General features: G+C 44.1%; 1 protein-coding gene across 2 annotated transcripts in view; it reads right to left on the reverse strand.

Moving 5' to 3' along the window:
- Nucleotides 1-320: 320 nt before the first annotated feature.
- ACO2 (aconitase 2) overlaps nt 321-22771 on the reverse strand; it is a 30677-nt gene continuing 8226 nt past the window's right edge. The window contains exons 1-18 of one of the 2 annotated variants that reach the window (XM_017827576.1): nt 22625-22736; nt 16741-16883; nt 15404-15662; nt 13172-13264; nt 11061-11219; nt 10708-10858; nt 9309-9413; nt 8956-9047; nt 8569-8674; nt 7356-7513; nt 6224-6297; nt 5439-5550; nt 5124-5246; nt 4765-4920; nt 2633-2824; nt 1680-1812; nt 1250-1371; nt 323-825 (exon numbers count right to left, since the gene is read on the reverse strand). In XM_017827576.1, coding sequence (XP_017683065.1) covers nt 682-825; nt 1250-1371; nt 1680-1812; nt 2633-2824; nt 4765-4920; nt 5124-5246; nt 5439-5550; nt 6224-6297; nt 7356-7513; nt 8569-8674; nt 8956-9047; nt 9309-9413; nt 10708-10858; nt 11061-11219; nt 13172-13264; nt 15404-15662; nt 16741-16883; nt 22625-22660 — 2358 coding nt within the window. In that variant the 5' untranslated portion in view covers nt 22661-22736 and the 3' untranslated portion in view covers nt 323-681. Of the gene's footprint in view, nt 826-1249; nt 1372-1679; nt 1813-2632; nt 2825-4764; nt 4921-5123; nt 5247-5438; nt 5551-6223; nt 6298-7355; nt 7514-8568; nt 8675-8955; nt 9048-9308; nt 9414-10707; nt 10859-11060; nt 11220-13171; nt 13265-15403; nt 15663-16740; nt 16884-22624; nt 22737-22771 lie in introns of those variants that run through there. The other variant, XM_017827577.1, reaches the window with a different exon arrangement.

A 22771-nucleotide genomic window follows, 5' to 3' on the forward strand; every position in this document is an offset into this window, starting at 1 on the left:
AATTTAGTGCCCAGTGCTGGGAGGGCAGATACATCAGGTGCTCTTGCAAGTTTGTCATTGCTGCAGTAGTGATACCAATTTGCAATGCACAGGAAAGTAGTGGGGAAGGTGGTGATGGCCACGAGTGGAGCCTGCAGTAGGCTAAACAGTGCAAGACAGCTGTGAGGGCTCTTTTTTTTTACCATGTGGAGTTACTGTTTGTTGTGGGTTGTTGTTGTTTTTTTTTCCCCTCCATATAGCCATAATTTACAAGAAATTCCTTCCCACCCTCACAGCAACAGTGACAGGGATGAGGATGATGAATACAATAACACATGGCAGAAGAGATGGTCACATTCTTTATTTTCATTTTAAAGTCTTTAGCCATCAGTAAAGTGAATGGGCAGAAAACAACCAACTGAGCAGACAAACCCACCCTAGCTGGTTATTTCCAAATATAAATAACTGTGGGACAACTGAAACTGAGCCAAAATAGAAAAAGGGAGCTGGGGAATTTAAAAGATGAAAGTAAGCCTAGCTGCACTCCCTTTTCATAGTGTCAGTGAAGAGGAAGTACCATAACAAAAAGGAAGCTATGGTTACATTTGATCAGACATTTATTCCAACAGTAGGCATGGAATTGCACTTTCATGAAAATGCCAAAGCTGAATCGAGTCCAGTGCACTGGGGCATTGTGTGCACTTAGCTTGATTTCTGCTGCAGCTCCTTCATTCTGTTCAGGGCACTGCCAGCCTGAAACCACTCGATCTGCGACTCATTGAAGGTGTGGTTCAGCATGATTGTTTCTTGGCTCCCATTGGGATGTTTGATGATGCATTTCAGAGGCTAAAAGGAAGAAGACAGTTTTTATTTAACCCCCCCTTCTCTTTCAAGGGAGCAAGTTATCTGAAGTTTCTCACAGGAAAATTCCTACATGTTTTTAAAGGGCTGAAAAGGGAAAATTGTAGCTCACAGTAGGTCTTAACATAAAAAGTGAGGGTGCAGTTTTTTGTAGGGGACAAAAAACTCATGCTTAAGCCAACAAGTCCAGAAATTCATAGTATCATACAAGGGTATCTCATCACTATTCAGAACAACACAGTCTGATTCTGACCTGCCCTGTAGCCCCCCAGGCCACTGTGTCTTGCCTGGCTGGGAGGTTGCACTGCCCACCAGTACCAGTGCTGCCTCACAAGCACGCAGCTCACCACTGTTCCCATCAGTGGCACATCCTTGCCCACAAATGCATGACAAGACACTGGACAGTTACCTTTCCAGGTGCAAAGTCTTTCAGCCCCACAATGCTTAGCTTGTCCACAGGATGGATCTTGTTGTAGTCTGCTGGATCAGCAAAAGTGAGAGGCAACAGACCTTGCTTCTTCAGGTTGGTTTCTGCAGAGAACAAACCGCCAACCACTCTTGTCACTCCCCACTGCAGGGAAGCAGGATTACCTTCTGGCTGCCCAGTGCTTCTCAGAGTAGCATTCCAGCAAAATTATCTTTGTAGCAAGATCAGCATATCCTCTGTTTGTGGCATATCTAACTAGATATGTAACAGGACTCCTGACAGGAGGGACCCTGCCATCTGTCAGCAGGTAAGGTTCATGCCTGTAGGTGTTGAGCCCTAGGACAAGGTAAACTGCTTCCACTCAAACCAAACACATCCTGTTTACACACACCACAGGGGAAGTGTGACTCACCGTGGATCCTGGCAAAGCTCTTGGTGATGATGACCCTGCCTCCCAAGTGACGTGGCTCCAATGCTGCATGCTCCCGGCTTGATCCTTCACCATAGTTTTCATCCCCAATAACTGCCCATTTGACACCCATTTTCTGTGACAAAAGGCACAGATTTACATTTTTGCTGCCACACAAATGAGGAATTAACAATAAATATCCACCCACACATCTAATTGGAGCATTACACTGACATTGCTGTGCTATGACACCTTCTCCCAGAAGGCGCCCTTCAATTCTAAGAAAGGAGAGAAATAAAGGAATTAAGTGCTTCACAGTAGTTAGGCACTGCCATCCGAGGAGGATTGCCCTTGGGATCCAGAGCAAACCCTTTCTTTCCTTTTCCTGCCACCTCTCCTTCCATGGTGCTGTGCCAGACCAACATTCACACCAGCCAAGATCTCTGCTCTACTTCTGGAAGGGATATGGAAAATTTTAACTTCTCTCTACGGGAAGAGCCAATATGAGACAACTGCCAAGTTGTCCAGAGGGCAAAAGGACATTTCTTGAGATTCAAAGCCAAGTGTTAAAGAATAAAGGGGATAAGATTATAACTTGTTTAAACATTAGACTAGTCACAGATGAAACATTCCAGGAGGCAAGATTTAGTTACAGCCTAATAACACCCATGCCTTGTGAGGTGTGCAGAGCCTAAAGGAGTTCTTCCTCTTTTGTTTATGATTTCTGGTCACCTCGGAGTCATGGGATCCTCCTCCCTCTTCCCCCTATCAGGTAGGGACTGAATCTCCTACAGGAACTGCAATCATCAGAGTAAGTATCAAGAAAAAGCCTCAGTGCTAAGGGAATTCACAGCTGCTGTTACTTGAGAGCAGGAGGGAGAGATCCTCATTCTTGGCACACACTGCCCAAAGTGTAAATGTCCTCTTAAAATAGACGTGTCAGGGGAACGTCTCACCTTGTAGTAACGGGCTGTGTCTGGGACTGGGCCAAACTCCTGGGTTAATGCATTCCTCACAGAGTTGGCTTTGCCATTTTCAATGTTGATGGCACCAATGAGCAGGTTGTTGGAGATGTTGTCCAGGTGGCCACGGAATTTAAGCCACGGGCCGGCTGCAGAAATATGATCAGTGGTGCATTTCCCTTTTACCTAAAGGGTAGTACAAGAGAAGAACATCTTAGGATGGAGCAGTGTACTTGACCCTTCCTCAACACTTTTAATTGTGAAGCATTAATTGGGGGGAGTGGTCAATACTCCAGAGGGCTGTGCAGCCCTTCAGAAGGACCTCAACAGGTCAGAGAAGTGAGCAGAGAAGAACTGTCTGAAGTTCAATAAAGGCAAATGCAGGGTCCTGCACCTGAGGCAAGAATAATCCCATGCACCAGCACAGGCTGGGGGCCAACCTGCTGGAAAGCAGCTCTGAGGATCCTGTGGACAAAAAGTTATCCCTGAGCCTGCAGTGTGCCCCTGTGGCAGCAGTATCCTGGGGTGCACTAGGAAGAGCTCTGCCAGCAGGTCAAGGGAGGTGATCCTGCTCCTCCACTCAGCCTAGTGAGGCCACATCTGGAGTGCTGTGTCCAGTTCTGGGCTCCTCAGTACAAATGACATGGAACTCCTGGAGTGGGTCCAATGGAGGGCAACAGAGATGATTAAGGGACTAGAGCATCTCCTGTTCAGCCTTGAGAAGAGACAACTGAGGGGGACCTCATCAATGTCCATAAGTATCTGAAGGGAGGGTGTCCAGAGGATGGGGCCAGGCTCTTCTCACTGGTGCCAAGCAATAGGACAAGAGGCAATGGGCAGAAACCAGTGCACAGGAAGTTCCACCTGAACATGAGGAAGAACTTCTTTACTGCGCAGGTGACCATACACTGGAACAGATTGCCCAGAGAGGTTCTGGAGTCCCTCTCACTGGAGATATTCAAGAACTGTCTGGACACAGTCCTGTGCAATATGTTCTAGGATGGCCCTGCATGAGCAGGGAGGTTGGACAGATGACCCACTGTGGTCCCGTCCAATCTTACCCACACTGTGATCATCACCTCTCTTTTTAAAGGCACAAACCCAAGACAAGCACATCTGTTAAAGAATCAAGGCACTCCTGAGGCAGAAAACAGTGGTCATTCTGCCTGTGTTGGGTAGGAAGAACAGCCTTGTTCCAAAGGATAAATTAAAAAAATTAGCTTAGCCATGACATCTCCTGCCATGTCCTCACTTCACTCAGCAGCAGGTTGTTCAGGTACAAAAAGCAACTAAGCTCTTCCTCTTACAGCTCAGCCTCCCTGTTGGGGGACTTCAGCAAGATGCCAAGTGTTATCCTCTAAGTTTCTAAACTGCACATAAGCCTTCTCAGCTTGTAAGAACAGGATTTCCAACCAGAGATAATGGCCTTCCAATTGGTAGGTCTCAAAAGTGCTTGCAAAGGAGTTGCCTTGTCCAAAACTTAAGCACAGCTCAGTATGGCCCTTGGGAGTACCTGCAACTCTGCCAAATCAGTGTTCCCAAAGGTCAGTTCCTAAGGGACTGCATTTCAGAACCCATCACTGTATTAACTGAAGTTTTCATCCTCCTAACTCACCTCAGGCAGAGAGGAGAAACCCATCTCCATTAAAAGACCAAATTGCAATATTTTATTATGAAGTAATTTCTATAAAGTGGGAAGACAACATGCATAGTGATGGACGAGAAGTTCCCAATGACCCCATTTCAGACATCTTAGAACAGTCAGTTATTAAAGATGCTAATTTAAGAACCCATCCACCTTTCTGCTGCAGGTTATAACTGGGACAATTCTGCAGACTGCATGGTATGGACAGGATCGTATTACATGCTATAACAAGCTTCATTTTTCATGGTATTAGCTAACCACCAGCCCAAAGGAGAGTAGTGTTAGTTATAACAGAAAGAAGTATCAAAAGGAAACACCTGGAAAGAAGGAAGACCCTTGGTTCACTTTCCATAACAATGTGATTGTAGGGGAGGGAATCAGAGACAGCTCAAAGGCACATCCAAAGCTTTTAGCAGCTTCTGTGCAAACCTCTGTTCAAGCAGACCTGTCACAGCTGGCATCTCCCCACTTGGTTCCTGACCTTGATGAGGATCAGCATGTCTTCTAGATCCTTGCCATCCCACTTATCAAAGGGCTCAAGAAGCTGGAGGCGCTGGCTGGTGGGGCTCACATCCACGTGCTGCCCACTGCCATCCTTGGGAGGGTACTGATAGGTGTCCTGGCCTGGGTCAAACTCCTTCCAAAGAAAAAAGGAAAATCATCAGCCTCAGCTATCCCCAACAGCACATAAGAGAACAAGTCAATACAGGCAACTGCCCCCATTCTAGCTGTAACACTGCACATCAAGGAAGAGGTCAGTGCATGAAAGTTCTCTCAGTACATATAAAACGCTGCTACTGTCAGGCCTTTCCTCCCTCCGCCTCCAGACCGAGCAGTTACCAGCTTGGGCAGCTCATCTGCATCAGGTGCCTCTAGTTTAAACTTCTTCCCATCTGCTCCTGTCAGGTAATCTGTCTCAGGGTTAAATTTTAGAGTGCCAGCAATGGACAGGGCTGTGACGATCTGAAAGAAAAAGAGACAAATTTAAAGGTGTATTCTACCCCCATCTCTTCATTTGAAAGTCCTAAGTCTAATAGTCTCAAAGCCAGCAGCCAAGCTACTAATCAAGCCACACTGGGCCTCTCCTGTAAGCACAAGAATTGATTCCCAAGGCACCCTACCTATTCCATGGCCCCTCATCTGGCTGTTTCTTACCTCTGGAGAGGTCACAAATGCATGAGTCTCTGGATTGGCATCATTGCGACCCGTGAAATTCCGGTTGTAGGACGTAACTATTGTGTTTTTCTCTCCTTTCTTGATGTCCTTCCTGTGAAAGAAGCAAACACGCTCATCAGATCTAAATGGGATACTGCTTCCAGATGTCGCACTGCTAAAATCCCCCAGCCTGCTTTTGGCAGCACTACCTTTTAGTAACATGAACTGGCGCTTAGACATGTTTTCTTCCTTAAGCAAAGATTCAAAACAAAGTACAGTGCAAACCCAAGTCACTGATTCTTGGAGTAGTTTTCATAGCACTGTTGAACTGTCTAAACAACTAACTAAGTACATTGCCTTTGGATAGCCCACCATCAGCAGTGACAAAGCCACATGAGAATGTGTCTCCCATCCCTTCTATTGGGAATTTTTCTTCTGGCTACTGCAATGATTGAAGTTGGATCAATTTATTTTTCCTATTTTAAAAGGACCATACAACCTCTAGTCCACCCTCTCACAGACAACGAATCTCTCTTCCCATTTTTTGCCTACTATAAAATGCCTCCAGAACGTGTGTCCATTGTGCAGCTTCATTCACTTAAAGGCTCAATATAAATCTGCAGTCTTTCTTTTCTCCTCCTCCAGTGCATATCAGACAGCTATGGACAATGGGTTTTTAAACATTTCATTCCCAGTGTGTTGTATTTACAGTCACATTTGGCTTCACAGAGCACTTTAAGAGCTAAAAGACACAAAGCTAGAGTGAGGTCTGTCTTTTACTTTACCTGTCCCACTGGCCAATGCACGGCCCACAAGCATTGGCAAGAACCAGCCCTCCAACTTCTCGCAGGATTTTCGCCTGGGGGCAGAGAACAACTTTGTTACTGGTAGAAAATCTGGAATAAGTTTCTGGGGCTGCTCTTTCAGGGGAAGCAGACACTAACAAAAAGCACCAAGTGTGAAAAAATTCTCCTCGTTTGTTTTGAGTCACTTTTATAAATATATGGGGTTTGACCTCAGTAAGGGTATAAGTTAACAGTAGGGAAGAGCATAGGATGACTTGCCACGATGTTCCCATTCTCTACCTGCTTCAACTTAAGCAATCCAGCTACTTGCAGATATTTGACTGAAGGGCAGTGTCTGGTCTGATTAATATCCTACAGACTTCCTGTCCATGTAAGCACAGAACTGGCCACAGCGCAGGCAAATGTGTGTGTGCCTGCTCAGTCCACTCAGCAAATGACTCAGTTAAGGGGGGAGCTGTTAAAGAAAGGCATGACTGTGGACTTGGTTGGAGGAGGCATTAAGTATTGGCTGGGCATATCCCCATGTGAAGACTTGGTCCCCATGCTGCGACAGCATCTAACATTTACTAAATAGAAAAATAATTAAAACATCATTTTCTGCCAGAAAAGGGAAGAAAGTAGGTAATGGTTCCTCTACAAAAACATTTCTTTCAAATCAAATATGAGTTTTGCCATAAGTTTTGTCCAAATTGGGAATCACCCTCCAACAAAAGAGCTTGCTCACTTCCTAAACTGTTCTTAAATGAGAAAACTGGATTGCAGGCCTTTGTCAGCCATGGCCACCTACAGAATCCCAGGAGCATGAGGCATCCCTTGCTGTGCATACTGTTATCTCCTCAGGGCCTCAGTTCCTGATAACTGTCTTAGCTCTGTTCAGTTCTAATCCTGTTACGCTCAGGTAGTAAAAATATCAGATCAAAACACTGTCAAGGTGATGGCAGGACCCACAAGCACAGTAGCACAAGGCTAGTCACTACATCAGTAATTGTGCCTCCAGCAATAAGTGAAGACAAATTTTGAGAGGTTTCCATTATCACCTCAGGACCCTTGAGTACTGTCTTGAAGAATTTAACCCTTACTGTTTGGAAGCGTAAAGAGCAGGCATACTCACATAACCATCTCTTTCAATGGTGGCACGGATCTGCTCTGAACCTGGTGTGATTGTGAACTTTGATTTGCACTTCAATCCATGCGCTAGTGCCTGTTTTGCCACAGCTGCAGAGCGTCCCATGTCCTCATAGCTGGAGTTGGTGCAGCTGCCGATCAAGCCTGTGGTGTTTGACAGAAAAGGGAGGTGGTTACTGTAGCCCTGGTATTAGGAAGCTTCTCCCTGACCTGTCTCTCTGCAGAAAAAGCAAAGGACAACCACCTTTTCTGCTGACAAGGTATCTGAAAGGCTTTCAGGTACTAACACTGCCAAGCCATCCAGCAATATACTGTGGTCACAAGCGATCCCTTGTCCAGCTTTGGAGGTTGCACAGTCAAACACACTACCTTGTGACTATTCTGGTTATTGTTTTACAAGATCTGAGTGTCACTTGCACTTTGGTTATGCAAATTACCAGAGAGAGGTATTGTTCCACAGACAGAAAAGATCTCAAACCAAGATGGCAAGAAATGGAGGAAATTATGAAAAGCAAGCATGCTTTGTTACAGTATGAATACCACATGAGGACATACTGTACAATCCTGACAGGTGCTAACCAGCAAAATATAAATTCTCTTTCAGTTACAGCTGCTGTAACTGTATCCCATTTGTAACACTGTTGAATAACACGTTTCCCACCCCTGATGTGGCTTTACAACATATTTCCATTCTTTTCATTCCCCCAGTGAGCAAAAGTTGAGAAGCCAACCCACAGGTTACCATCCCAAAAGTGAGTATTCCAAGTGAATTTCCAAGCCTGCTCTTTAGGACAGAAAGTACTAACTTTTCTATGTCCTGAGAGCTCAACAGCCAACTGCTGGGAGGGCTGACAATCACGCTCCTGACAGATCTCTGCAACAGACAAATCCATGGCGCAGACTTTTAACTGAAGTGCTCTTCAACAGGTATCATTCCTGTCAACCCAAACATTCAAAAGTTTTGAAAATGGAAAAAAACCTGGTCTGCTTCTTGAGATTAAAATCTCTCCTACTCTCCCTGATCTCATCCTAAACACCTGGTCTAGGCAGTCACTAGTCTTTCCAGCAAATACGGCCATGAAGACATGACACTGCACCGAAGTCAAAGGACATACAGCAGCAATGAAAAGACTGGATCCCAAGACAGCAACATTTATGCCACAAGTATGAAGGCAGAGGAAAGAGCAAATGCTACCCACCAACTCTGATATCAACAGGCCAGCCCTCCTTTTCTGCCACAGCACCAATATCTGACACAGGGTGCGCCAGGTCTGGTGTGAAAGGTCCATTGATATGTGGTTTCAGCTTTAAGAAACAGTGACAAAGTCAGAAATTAGAGTAGCAAAGAATAACCCCAAAACACAGCAGCAAATCAATTCCTTTCATAGCTCTATCTGGAAGCTGTTTAAATAGGATTCTCCTACACGAACACTGGAGCACAAGCTGTCAGTGAAGCAGACCTGAGTGTATTTTACATGTTCTAGTACAGTGCCAGGGGTATTGCATCCAACTCCCAGCTTGGTCCTCATTCACACAGAGCAGTCATGTCACAACATCCAAGATGGCAAGAAGAAAGAAGGCCTTACCTCACTGAGGTTGATTTCTATCACCTGGTCATACTGACAACCAGAATCTGGTACCAAGTGTTGCTTGAATTCTTCTGCAAGTGCAGCTATATCTGGAATAACAAAGAAGGGGGATCTGAAAAGTGCAGCAAATATGAGAGAAAAGAAAAAGTCTGGAAAAGCTAAACATGGGGGGTCCACCATTTACTTCCCCAGCCACTTTATCTACAGGCTCTCTACTTGTAGCAGATGACCTACAGGACCACATGAGGTCAGAAGTCACATCAGACACCACTATAGGAAGATACTGCTCCCAGAACACACCTTCACTTGAACCCATACTTCTACCCACTTCAACCCCCAACCCCTCTTACCAGCTCGCCCAGTCTTGCCCAAGTATTTCTTCATGCGTGCATTGTACGGGAAGATCGATGTGGTAGCTCCAATTTCAGCCCCCATGTTACAGATTGTTGCCATTCCTAGAGAAGTGGGAGAAGCGACCATGGGGTCAGTAAGAAAGTCCAAGGCCATCCAATTGTCCAGAAGTCAGTACATGGAAAAGACAGCAAAGCCAAGAGGGATCACGGCATTTCCCACATAAATCCACAGCTGAGAGGACATGCTGGCAATGTAATGGCTGGCTCAGCCTCTAATAATTCTGATTGATACAGTGCCTGCAACCAGACTTTTCTGCAAGGAAGGAGCCAAAAGTCATACTGATTCTTGCAGATACTGGAAGGGATGACAGGGAACCCCCATCTGCACTGAGCACTAAATACATTTACAGCAGTGAGCAGCGTCTCTGCTACCTGCAATGGGTGCCCTGTCCCTCCCTACCATCTAATTTATCTTTACTGGAGGAGCCAGACATTTGTGAGAAATGTAATGGGTTGAATAAAATGCTTCCAGTGACAGAACACAGTAAAATAACCCCAAATGTTTGCTCACTGCACTGGGATCACCCATGCCTTTCAAGGACACAGCAATGAAATCGTAGAAGCTGCTGCCTTACAACTAACAAGCTAGGAACAGATACCACAGGTCAAGGTCCTCTGATTTCACAGAAGAAAAATCCCTAATTGCTCTCAGTTTGTAAAACCAAATATTCCAAGTTGTAGCTAAGTCAGGCAAATTAAGAGAAGTCCAGCTTGAAGGCTGTGCTTCAAGCCAAAGGAAGAGATATTTCTTGTAATTTGATCTTAGCTAGCACATTACAGAGAACTACAATTTTTGCTGGTTCAGACTCAGCACCCAAGACCCACAGTTAGCTAATATATGACTGCATGTTATAAACTGCTTCTTTCTGGTCTATCCTCTGCCCACCTCCCTTTTCTAAAAAGCTTTTTGTTTAGCAGCTGTCACACATATACTCCCTTTAACCTGTTTTTTTTTTCTATTCACAGCATATTTTAGGCTGAAATGAAAATGTCATCCTTTATCTCTGGCATCTCCATCTTCTTAAGTATATACTGGAATACCTCCACCCTTACTCTTATCCTGATGTACCATCTTACAGGATTCTTCACAATTAACTATCCCATGTTCTTAAAGTCACAAGAAGATTTAATGGAGAGAAGCCACTTTTTCACTGAGAGGGAGTGCTGTTGTGTTACACCATGCTCACCCAACTCTCCAGTTAGCAGCGTATGAATCACTGGGCCAGGCTAAGGGAGAACATTTAGTCCTTCTTGCCTGATTCCCTTCTCAGCCTCCAACACTCAACACTCAGCTCCAACACCACTCCTCTCAGGTAAGAGATTTGTGTTGTCTTACCTGTGCAAGAGATTGAATCCACACCCGGCCCGTGGTATTCAATGATGGCGCCTGTTCCACCCTTGACAGTGAGGATGCCAGCCACTTTCAGGATCACATCTTTAGGAGAAGTCCAACCTGAGAGCTTGCCAGTCAGTTTTACACCAATAACCTGAGCAACATTAATGGGGGGGGAAAAAAAAATACTGACGTCACTTCCTTTCAGAAAGGTAATGGTATATAGTTCTCCTGTGGGGTATATTCCTTTCAGATTGCAATGGTATATTGTGCCTTATATATACAGTGGTTGAAAATCAATGTTCCTTACACATCTCACCCTTCACATCGAAGATTAGTATTCTTTGTGCTCCTACCTTTGGGCATTTGAGCTCCCAAGGGATTCCTGCCATGACATCCACGGCATCAGCTCCACCCACACCAATGCAGATTCCTCCCAAGCCACCTCCGTTTGGGGTGTGTGAATCTGTGCCAATCAGCATAACTCCAGGGTAGGAGTAGTTCTCCAGAATGATCTGAAAATAAAAATTGATTGTTTGCTTGCTTGTTTGTTGGGAAAGGAGGGGGAAGACAACCAGAAAGAAGACAAGAACAAGAGTTTAGATCAGTTTGTATTCGTAGATTTCAGTAAAAGAAAGTAATTGAATTTGGTTTGGATTGGAAATTCTCTTCTGTTTCAAACTCCTTGTGGAGAATGTAAGGACAGCACAAGGTACCAAGTCTTAGCCTCAGGATTCCTGCTTGTCCCAGGATAATAAAAAAATTTAGAAAACAATCTCTTATTTTTTTCACTAGAAGAATACTTCCCTCCAGTTTAGGCTTTTGCTAAGGTGCCACCTTAGTTAGCCTTTGTTAAGACTCGAGTCTATTCCATAGTCTCCACACCCTTAATAAACTGCTGAGCAAGTCAGCTCACTTATCCAATGTTAGGCTGGATATATAAAGACCTTCCATCACCTTTATGCTCCCATAGCAGTAGAATACCAATAGGCTCCTCCAGTTCATGATGCCAGGCAAACCCCAATCACACAGAAGAATCCCTCACCAAGAGGCTGCCCTTCCCTTATTGCTGTTAGTGATTCCGTGCAAGACTTTTTAACTACCAACAAACCCACAAAATGGTTATTTAATGAAAAGAAAAAAGTTTTCTGTGGTAGCAACATAGTGGAGAACTCAAGCTGATGAACTTCTCATTGCATATGTGCCACACCAACACTAAGGACAGCCTCTCTGAGTACCACAGAACTCATAGCACATGCATCACAGAAGAGCTTGAACAGAACTAAGGTGATCCTTAATTAAAAAGACCATGGCTTTGCTTTTACAACTTTCAGCTTCACTGGTTTGTAGCTCACATTAATACATTTGTGGGAGAAAGGTCACTTTCAAGGCCTCGCTTTGCCAGAGTTGGGACTCTGAAACTATGCAACATGACCAATTTTCTCCATCCAAAGTCAGCCACAAGAAAGCTGGTAGCCACTGCACAGAACTATGTTGCCGTGTGACAAATGTCACGAGTAGTTCCACAGCACAAATGACCTGAGATGTTCCCATAACCTTTTGAAGAGTTCACCTGTTGCATCGCATTAAGCTAAGGTAACCTTAGTAACTAATTTTGTAGCTAAGAAAACATAGGAGAGAGTTCTTGACTGTTGTCACAAGTTGCCTGCTGACAGGATGCTTACCAGTCATCCATTCTCCTCTCCACTTTTGCTTCATTCTGCTCTTCAACTTTTACTGCCTGAGACTCAAGAGGAACAATGAAAAATGACTACTGGACCCACAAAGTAAATCAACCACAAGCAAGTTAGGGATTCCTGACAGAGGTGTTTGTTTTAAAAAAAAAAAAAAGCCTCGTTAAGTGGTAAGTTATCTTAGGACAGTCATACTCATTTTAGATCCAAGTGCAATAACAAGAGAATCTCAGACTTGGAAACTGTTTTGCATTTTATTCAAATTCACATAGCAACTGGTTATGTGTTGCCATTCTTGAGTACTTAAAAGTTAGGTGTCCTCATATACTCTCCTGGGTTTTATGGAAGCAAATGCATACATAATAACCCTAAAAAAAAGTATGTTACTGGGGCTGCTCTCCTTAGCACTGAAAGCAATTCACATTAAGCCCATGGAACCAGCTTGATGGCATCACCTTACTGTTCCAATTGTACTAAGAGGAGCCAGCCCACAAGCAGTTAAGGTATTTCAAGCTTCTGTGATTCACATGGCATGCTGTTGGCACTACCTAATCACACATCAGGTTACAGTTTGACCAAAATAACCTTTAAAAAAAACCCCACTGTTGTCAAGCTAACAGAGAAAGCAAGTAAGAAACCTCGCCTGCCTTGAGGAAAGCAAGTTGTTTCCCTCAGCTGGTGAAATTCTTTAAGGGTTTGCACTTAAGTTCTCTCTTCACCATAAAAAGAGCCACTGCATGTTCAAAGATTGCAAACACACACACACACTTTACCTGGTGAATGATTCCCGACCCAGGTTTCCAGAATCCTACTCCGTACTTGGCACCAGCCGTTGCTAGAAAGTTATACACCTCCTGGTTTATGTCCTATTCACACAGGGAAACACAGAGCATTAGTAACACATTTTGTTCTTCCATACATCAAAAGCTCATTCAAACACATTCCCTTCCCTCACATGCCTGTCTGTAGTTTGCTCCAGAGTTTTGCTGCAGCTGGAGGGAGGTGCACAACACTTTTAAAAGCAAAAGGAACTAAGACCATTTGACACACAGTTGTAACAGGCCATTTAATTCCATCCCACCTGTAGCTCTACTAAAAGCATCTTTTTTAGTTTCTAATTCTGAACAGCAACAGCCAATAAAGAATACCCTGCCAAAAGGCATTTAAAAATGCTCTGCTCATTTTTTCTATCTTAGGGGTTTCTTTTAACTTGTCTCCCTCACTTATTCTAGCCCCTACTTCCTTCTCTACCAGGTGTTCCTTTTCCTTTACAGATGCTTTGGAGACATTTCAGACCTCTTAGATAAGTATTTTGGTTTTATTTTTACAGATTAAGAAATGCAACTGGAAGTTGCTTGCTACCAGGGGAGTTGGTGAGTGTCATTTCTCATTCTACCAAGTCCCCTGTTTAAGACTTACACAATGCTGCCTTTCTTGCTGCACTATCACCATTATTGGTGGAGGTCACACTGTGAAAATTGCTTGTGAGAAAAACCATGGTTGCCAAGGAAGCATGACACTATTATGTCCTGATATTTCTTGGCAGAGGAGTGGCAGAGGAGATAAGATAAGCACTAGGAGGAGTTTCTTAAGGACTGTTCTCATGCAGCTAAGCTTCAGAATAAAGGGAAAGGGGAAACAAGATAATGGAAGAATTGTCTCAGCACACATTTGCTGAAGTTTCCCATGAGGCAGCAGCAGTTCTTTAAACCTCATTTTCCACTGGGAGTCGGGTCACTTCACTGTTTGTGCATCCTTCCCCCAGTAAAGCACGCTGATGTGCCAGGAGCAAATCCAAACCACCCTCTGGCCTGCCAGCATTCATTGTGTGCCAACTGGCAGCAGCAGAACCCAGTCAGAAGGCAGCAGGACCTTTACTTGCTCTGCTCAGAGTGGATGGCAAAGGAGGGACACAGCTCAGGGCTGCAGTGAATATAATTGCACTATGGAGAACAAATGCAGGAATGGGGGAAAGGGGAAGACAGGAGGTGAATGGGAGAAAAGAAACTGTCTGATTTAGTAAGTCTCAAATTCTTAATGGCACAACTTAGGACTAAGAGAAACAGAGCAAGAACTCCCCAAATTCACTCCAGAGTGGTATAAGTTGCCTTACTGTGGCCTGAAGGAGAAAGTCAGAAGCAGTCAGAAGGAGAAGCAGTTACTTCAACACCATGAGTTTTTGAGAATAGATATGGACTAAAATCTTGAAATGCAGCTGACCCCTGTTCACTGTTTGTAAATTCTGGTATCAATATTCAAGGTGCAATTCCTCCTGGCTCTGACAAGATTTCCTTGGCAGATGCATCATGGTATGCAGGACAGAGATAAACGTGTCTATATATTACAGAAGCCCCTTTGGGGACGAATAAGCAGTAAAACAGTGAGCGAGAAATTTAAAAAAGGGAGTGAATCACCATTTGAACAAACAAGACTTGGAAATTCCCAAATAAAAACCAACATCCTCAGCGCTTTTACACACATGAGCCCTGAAAGCCGCACATGCTTCAGTTATTGCTCTTCAGAGAATCACTAGCAAATGCTTTGGGAAAGTAACTACTTGCCTCCCCCTCACAGGATACGCCAGTGCAATGCAGACATGTTCAGTAAGTTTTTCACACTGCCATACTGCAACACAGAGTAACCTGTCTTCCTTTTTTTTTCCCCTTTGAAATAGATCGTTTCTCTTCCTTTAGCTGAAACATCTTCTCTCTCCAGAACACATACATGATCTGGGCTTCCATCATTAACAGCTTAAGACTAGCTTTTCCTACATTCATGGTCCTTTAAATCATGTAATGGATGAATCTCAGCTGAGAAATTCCCAAAGATCGACTTACTCTGTTTATTTGGTGCATCTCACCTATCTACAGAGCTGACCACCACAGATAATCTGTTACCATATCTGACTCATGGCTGTCCTCCAGGGAAAAAAATTAAAATAAGCTCTTCCTTCAACTGTAAGCAGGTTTTCAAGCAGACAGAAGTTAAGTTTCTGCAATAGTGACCTTAGCTCTTCGAAGATCCTTTTCACCACCTGACTGGGCTTCGATGAGGTGATCACAGTGGATTGTGGAAGGCACAGCCACTTTTGGCAGCCCACTGCTGATGAACTGTAGCATTGCCATCTGAGCTGTGGCATCCTGCATGGCCACACGGTCTGGCCGTAAGCGCAGATAGGTCTTGCCCCGCTCAATCTCCTGTTTTGCTGGGTCATCCAGGTGTCCATATACAATCTTCTCTGACAAGGTCAGGGGGCGGTCAAGCCTGGGGAGAATAATTTTAGTATCTGTATCTTGTGTACTTCAACATTTGCCCTTTTAAGCATGTAACAGAACACTTCCTTATATTGCTCAGACTGTTAAGACCTTTTAACATACAGAAACCTGTATGCTTTTCTTATAGCACTAAAATATCAACTGGTACACGGCTAAATGGTTCAGTTCAGAAAGTTCAAAAGTATATCAATTTGTGTCATTTTATGCTTTCTTTTCTAATCTTCCTATACTGTAAAAGAAGCATTGACTCTGCTAATTTCTTGAGTTATACTTCAGGACTGCAAATGTGGAGGTGATCCAGAGGTCAGACTCAATTCACAAATACGAGATCCCACAGCAAGCAAGTACAACTAAGTGGAATTTTGTGACCTCAGACCTTTCATCCTGCAGCTGTATCAGTTGAGGAATCTATTTATGTCAGTAGTACAATCTTCTGGGAAGTAGCTAAGTCGAGACAACAACCTGAAATGAGAACTACTGCATTCAACAAAGGATGCAAAAACCAAAGGACATGTCATACAAACCACTGCCAAGGTAAGTGGAGCAGGAATGAACTTAACAGGCACACAAGCCTCTATCAGCAGATTAAGGTCACTACGTTTACATATGCTACAAATTCCTAGCCCTCTTTTCCACGCTTAACAGCAGAACATAGGAGAACATTAACTGTTGAGAATATTCACAGTGCACAGAAGCATTATCCTATAATGACCACTGCCCACACACTGCTGCCCTAGAAAGGGGCAAGGGCCAATGTGAAGACTCCTCAACGAGGGCATTAAACAATGAGGACAAAGTCCTTTCTAGAACCTCCTCTGCATTGGCCTGGTTCTCTGCATGTTGCAATGCTTCATCATAACCTTCAACCCTTGCGCAGTGCCCCACTGCTACGTGGAGACATTACAACTCATGCTTCAATACATTTACAACTGCCATTGCTCAAAGCTGCTCTCCCTACTAAACATTACCTATGCCAGGGCCCCATGACTTTTTTTTTCTCCTCTCCTGTCACTGCAGAGCTAAATTCAACACATTGACCCCTCCCTTCTTCCCTTCTCTATTCTTACCTCTTACGGACAATGTTGATGTTCTTCTCCAGCTTTTCATAATTTATGTATTCATTAGGTTCAAAGTGGCTCATGGCCACCTTGGCCCGCTGGCACAGGGCAGGAGAAACATGGTAGCGTCGTATCCCACTATTCAAGGCATGCTGAAAAAAAAGGAGAGTATTAGCACTGGAACCTTACAGAATTCCTGTAACATATCAATAAACCAAGTGTTTTTCAGTTTTTGTTACTGGGATTTTGCAGGCTGAGGAACAGAAAAATTGCAAAGGTTTTAAAGACACTTGATGAACATTTGATCATACAATACCGTGTATTATGTTAAACAGTGAGACACCAGGTTACCCAGAACAGGTAGCATTTACTACATTATTTTACATTTCTGTTTAAGGCACCAGATGCCTTATGCTTTCAAGAGAGAAATCTGCTTTCAGGCAATGCTGAAACAATTGTTAAACACCAGTTTGCTAAAACTCCTGACATATCAAAGCCACGGTGGAGAAGAACCGACGTCATTTCCAAAGCAAGCTAACCCTAGGTTTGTATTTGCTCACTGGCATTGACCTGACATTCAAGGACTGGCAGGTGACACTGCATGGGTCTGAGTAGACACCCCTCTGTTCCACCATCACATACTAAGTTTCCTAGGCAGGATCCCTGCATACTGTTATAAAGTTTACTGTATTTCCACACAAGGTGAACTATGTTTAAACCCTAGCTAGAGAGACTTGGATGTACAAGCCTGGCCTACAATGTAACACAGAGCAGGAGCGATGTAGAAAAAAAACTGCATCAGCTTCACTAACCCGGCTGCACAGATCAAGGTGCTGTTTACCTCACTCTCACAGCGGCACCCTCACCTTTCCACTGAGAAAAGCCTTGCACTTACCCTACAGGTGAGTTAACTGCACAACAGGTGAACTATACTGTGACCTGAACACATAAACAGAAAATGCCATGAAAAAAAAGCCCAAATTTCACTTGGCAGCCTCCACAGTGAGACAGTTTCCTGGAACACAGGAGAAGGGCAGGCTACGGTGAGGTACCTGACCTGAGACAGGTCAGTGCCCAGGGCTAAAAGCTCTCACGCAGCTTTGAAAACTGAGTCAGAGGGCAGCCTCCATGAAAACTTCCAAGGATTTGGCACATGCATTTCTTACATCCTTTGAAAGTCTCAGTCATCAGCATTAGAAGTCTGGAAACAGAATGCAGACAAGAGTTCAGAGTTCTTCCTCCTCCAGAATTAAATACTAATCTAAATCCTGTTTTTTCTGTTCATCCTCTACTCCAGCGTTACAAGGTTTTGATAAATGCAGGTTAATAAACACAGTGGTATTGCACTAAACACCCCTTTTGTGTGCATGATTGTAAATCAGCAAATATTCTTTGTGCAGAACACAATCATCATACCTACCACTGGTTTTGTGTTGTCAAAAATACCAGACAATTCTTTAGATCTGTTCTATCTGTTCTAGTATTTTAATCTGTTCTAGTATTTTAATCTGTTCTAGTATTTTAATGTTTCCTTGTCAATATTTTTTCCAATTTTCTTGTTACCAGCATTGAGAACATTGCCCAAAATGATCACAATCAATGAGATATCACCAATTTTTAGCCAAGTCTCTTGTTTTATTGTCCTTTCGATAACATTTGTTAGCATATTTCACAATAAGAAGTTCAGGAAAGCTAGGTGAGATCACACTAGCCAGCACACCAGCAGTAAGGGTGCCATGTGCATTTTTACCAAACGATCCTAAGCCATTACACACACAGCTTTTGGTAGGAGCAGTACACACCTACAGCAGCTGCACACCACTTTCATGAAAGAATATCTGAAGAATGTGAACCTAGTGGTACAAAGAGGGCACTGCTCCTCCAGGAGTGCAAGGGAAACCCAGTCATCAAATTTCACTGTACTGCACTTTAAGCTTAGAGCTTCCAGAACTTGTCACAGGTGTCAGACTTGAGACACTTTGTTCTTCCACCAGGAAAAAAAAAAACCCAACACCAAACCAAATCAAACACCACCCAGCTTTTCATTGTTTAACATACCTACTAGGTAAAGCTGAACTTTACCTACTAGCCATGTAACTTTTATGTTTGCTTTGTTCTGCCTTTTTTCCCCCCTAACTTAAGCATTTACCCAGCACGATTAATGCTGTGAAAATGTCTTTACCTCACAAGATATCCAACTGCTGAAGTGGTTGGAAAAAACACTGAGGGATTTAATCACTGTTCATGGGAAAACAACTTCTTGCCCAGACCAGGAAACGTATTTTGGTTTAATGCAGTAATTTATTTTTACTTTATCATACAGAAGAACAGATATGCAAATTAAAGTAATGGCAGCGCCTTCATAGCATCTTAGTCTTGCCTGGGACCAAAGTTGATTATAATAAGAATCTGAAGCAAGGTCTCCAAAAAGAGGTACAAAGAAAACAAAATTGAGATAAAATCCTTTCAGTTGAACATACATGTCTATGTATCTTTTTACTTCACGAAATAGCACGATGAAATGTAGTATTTATTCAAATACTAAATAAATACTCAGCTGGTACTCACAGAATTAGCACTACAAAGTAATGGACTTCTGCTTGCCCATAACTGCAGGCTACCAGAAGCAGGAAGGGAGCGTGTTTAAGGTGAGGGATTCTGTCTGGACATGGAAATTGGCAAGAGAAGTCTGGAAAACCAAAGGTGTGTTTCTGTAATGGCCAGTAAGACCAGGGGAAAATCATCACCTAGGTCAATCAGTTTCAGAAGACTAGAGAATCACTTTTGTCTACATAAGACTTTTAAAAGGCACCTATTAAAAAAGTGTTATCTTCATTTTACTGGGATGTAAATCTAATCCCATATCTCTACTCTGTTGGGAGTTAATTTGATTCAATATGGTTGTTCTCATGTTGACATCCAGCAAGCCTGAGGCTCCACCACCACGACCAAGTAACAGCATACACTGGCTGGTTCAAAAGTCTGATCTCTCCTCAGAAAGAATCCACAGTGTATCACTCATCACACTTGTCTATTCTCTCTGCCTGTTTTTTTATCCATTGCATCCTCAGAAATAGAGCTTGGCAGAACTTAAATCTTGGCAGAACTGCAAGATAAGGGAAAAGTCACAAGCCTAACAGTTCCCAGCTTCATTCTCCCTCCCTCTTCCCTGAGCGAGAGGCAATGTAGTAATGCATTGAGGGGCTTCCATGGTGCTTTTTTACTTAGTGAGAAGCACCTTGCAACCAACAGCCAAGGGAAGCAGGCAGCCAGTAATCTATACATTTTCCCTTTTATCCAGGAATTTCCAGGCTGACCAAACAGCTGCCAAGTGATCTCCTCTTACCTGGCATTGAATCCATCATCCCAGCATGAATGTCCGTGTTCAGATTTCAGTAAAAGAAATGGCAATAATCATTACAGGGCTCCTAAGTCTACTGGTATTTTACCAGGTGAAAAGCTTCCTTAAAAGACACAAGAAAGCCAGCCTATGAAATGGGTCATTATTTTTGAAGTCTCTGTCAGGAAGCCAACGTTTCTCTTTACAGATTTTAACCTAGCTATCTCACATTTAGCTCAATACAGTGAATGGTCCAGATGCAAAAGCAGTCTGAATTCAGAAACTAACTTGCACTTTCGCGGCCGATAAGGCAGACAAGTCCAGTAAGCAAAAGCTTATGTTCAAAAGAGTAGTAACCACACTACGTACACTCCTATCTGGGAAATAGGTCCTAGAAATCCCAGCTGAAACCCAAAATACCATTTTTTCTCATCCTCCCTGATCTACAAACTCTGGTCAAGTTTCCAACATTCACCATGATTCAGCCTAAAAAGAAAAGCAGAGTGGTATAATCAAATTGTAAATGCAGTCTAATTTTCTAGACCCACCTCCAAAGAGCAACCAAAATTATGGTTCTGAAGACCAGTTTAGCCCAGGCCAACACTGATTTCTGCCAGCATACACAAAGCTACTCATACATAATTTCAGTACTTACCTACGATGCCTTCAATAAACTGCTGATACTTCAGGCAATTTAGAGTTTTACACTCCTCTCTTTAAGTCAATCCTCAGCCAACGTGGCTCGAAAAATGGAATGCTACTAAAAGCATCACCTCAGATAGGCAGGAGAAAGATCTTGACCCTTTCAGGCTATTAGAACTATGCTTTAAATAGGACATTCAGACCAAATCGGGCTAATTCCGATTTATTTCCCTCAGAGGGAAGCTTTCTATGCAGCTCCAGTTCCAAAACAGTTCCAGGACAGGAGGTGGGTAGAAACCAATGTTAATAACATGTGCCATGGCCAATGCTGGCACTATCACAGTGATTGGCAAGATGATGCTCATATTCATTAACCTCTAGACAGCTACACAGGGGCAAAAAAATATTTCCTCCTAAAGAGATCACCTAAAAGCATGTCTGATTACCATCACAGATTTAGTCCTTCACCGGGGGGAGGGGGAAGAAAACATGCATCCTGAGCCTGGTAATAGAAGACAACTTCCCAGAATACTAAATTCCTCATCCTGACTGTGCCAGCACAGCCTTTGTTTTACATTATACCACATTATTTTTAGCAAATGACTGCTCGTTCTCATGCAGTGTCACACCACAAAATGAGAACCAATTAATTACCCTAATAAAAGACTTGCCTTCATTTTATGAGTAGTCATTTCTGTTCAAAGTACAAACTAGAAGCTACTTAACAATTAAGAACAAATATACCAAGCTATATTTGAAATGGTGCTATTCTGTGACTTTTTCTTAAATAAAAAAAAAGCTATACTTTCCTAAAATACCTACCTCTAAAGTAAGGAAGTAATAAAAAAACAGAATTAAGATTCACAAAGTACTTTCAGAATACTAAGAGCCAAACAAGCTCTTACTTTGGCTCCCTAAGAAAAGAGAACACACTGGCCAAGGTCACAAGTGGCAAACTGAGAAGTTACACTGCCTGCCCTTATCACGTGCTCTACACTAAAGGGGGCAACCATACCCCTGTTAGCAGCCCTAAAAAAAAATTACTGCACGTGATATTTGCCTTCCAGGTTCTAAAAAATTATGAAAACTTCATTATTGACTACATATTAAACACAGCAATCTCTCAAGGAAGGGAATCTCTGTGGTAAGTTCATATTACAGGCAAATGTGAGTTTTAGAGGTCATGACAGAGAAGACCTATGAGACACATTATTACCACCCTGGAAAATAAGAGCAGTTTGTGTGCCTATCCCATCTGCTTTTCCAGCCTTCCTAGGTCCCGTTGATATAGAGATCCTGGTACCTTTGTCACCCGGAAGCCTCTGTTCATATTAAAAATAGGATTTTTGAAGCCAAGTAGCCAAAACATAGCTCGCTCGAACAAGAAGTCACCTTGTGCTGCCCCACACTGATAAGGGGAAGCAATTGAAGATGAGGAAAGAAAAACGCATCCCCCGGGAAAAGGCTTTTTATTTCACCGCTAGGCCCCGCGCCCACGGGTTCTCCGCCCCGCTGGGCCCGGGGCTCTGACCGCGGTCCCGGCCCAGCGCCGCGGGGTCTGTGCGAGCGAGGAGGCGGCGGCGGCGCCAAGGCCGCGTCCCCGCCACTCCGGTCACCTTGCGCTCACCTTGACGGACGGCCGGGCCCAGCGGCGGGAGACGCCCTGCCCCAGGGCCCGGGCAGCGGCCGCGCCACCGCCACCGCAGCCTCCCCGCCATCGCCATAGAAACAGGGCGCGGGGCCGCGCAGGGGACACGCTGACCTACACGCGGAGACGGGGACGGCCCAGCCCAGCCCGGAGGCTGCGGGCGGCCACACTCCCGGCTGCCTGGCGTGCAGTACCTTTGTCTCTGCCGCGGCGCCCGCCGCCCGCCCCGCCCGGTGCCCCTCCCGCCCGGCGCCGCCGCTCACCCTAAGCCGAGCCGCCAGCACGCAGTACGGCGCCATTTTGTTCACTGACAAAGATGGAGTCGCGCCGCGATGGCGTCACGCGGCCCCTTTTACGGCTGCGGCGCGCGCGCGGGGGCGGGATCGCACGGGTCCTGGCAGGGGCACACC

The sequence above is a fragment of the Lepidothrix coronata genome, unplaced genomic scaffold (genome assembly GCF_001604755.1).
Source record: "Lepidothrix coronata isolate B3197 unplaced genomic scaffold, Lepidothrix_coronata-1.0 Scaffold141, whole genome shotgun sequence".
Lineage (NCBI taxonomy): Eukaryota > Metazoa > Chordata > Aves > Passeriformes > Pipridae > Lepidothrix > Lepidothrix coronata.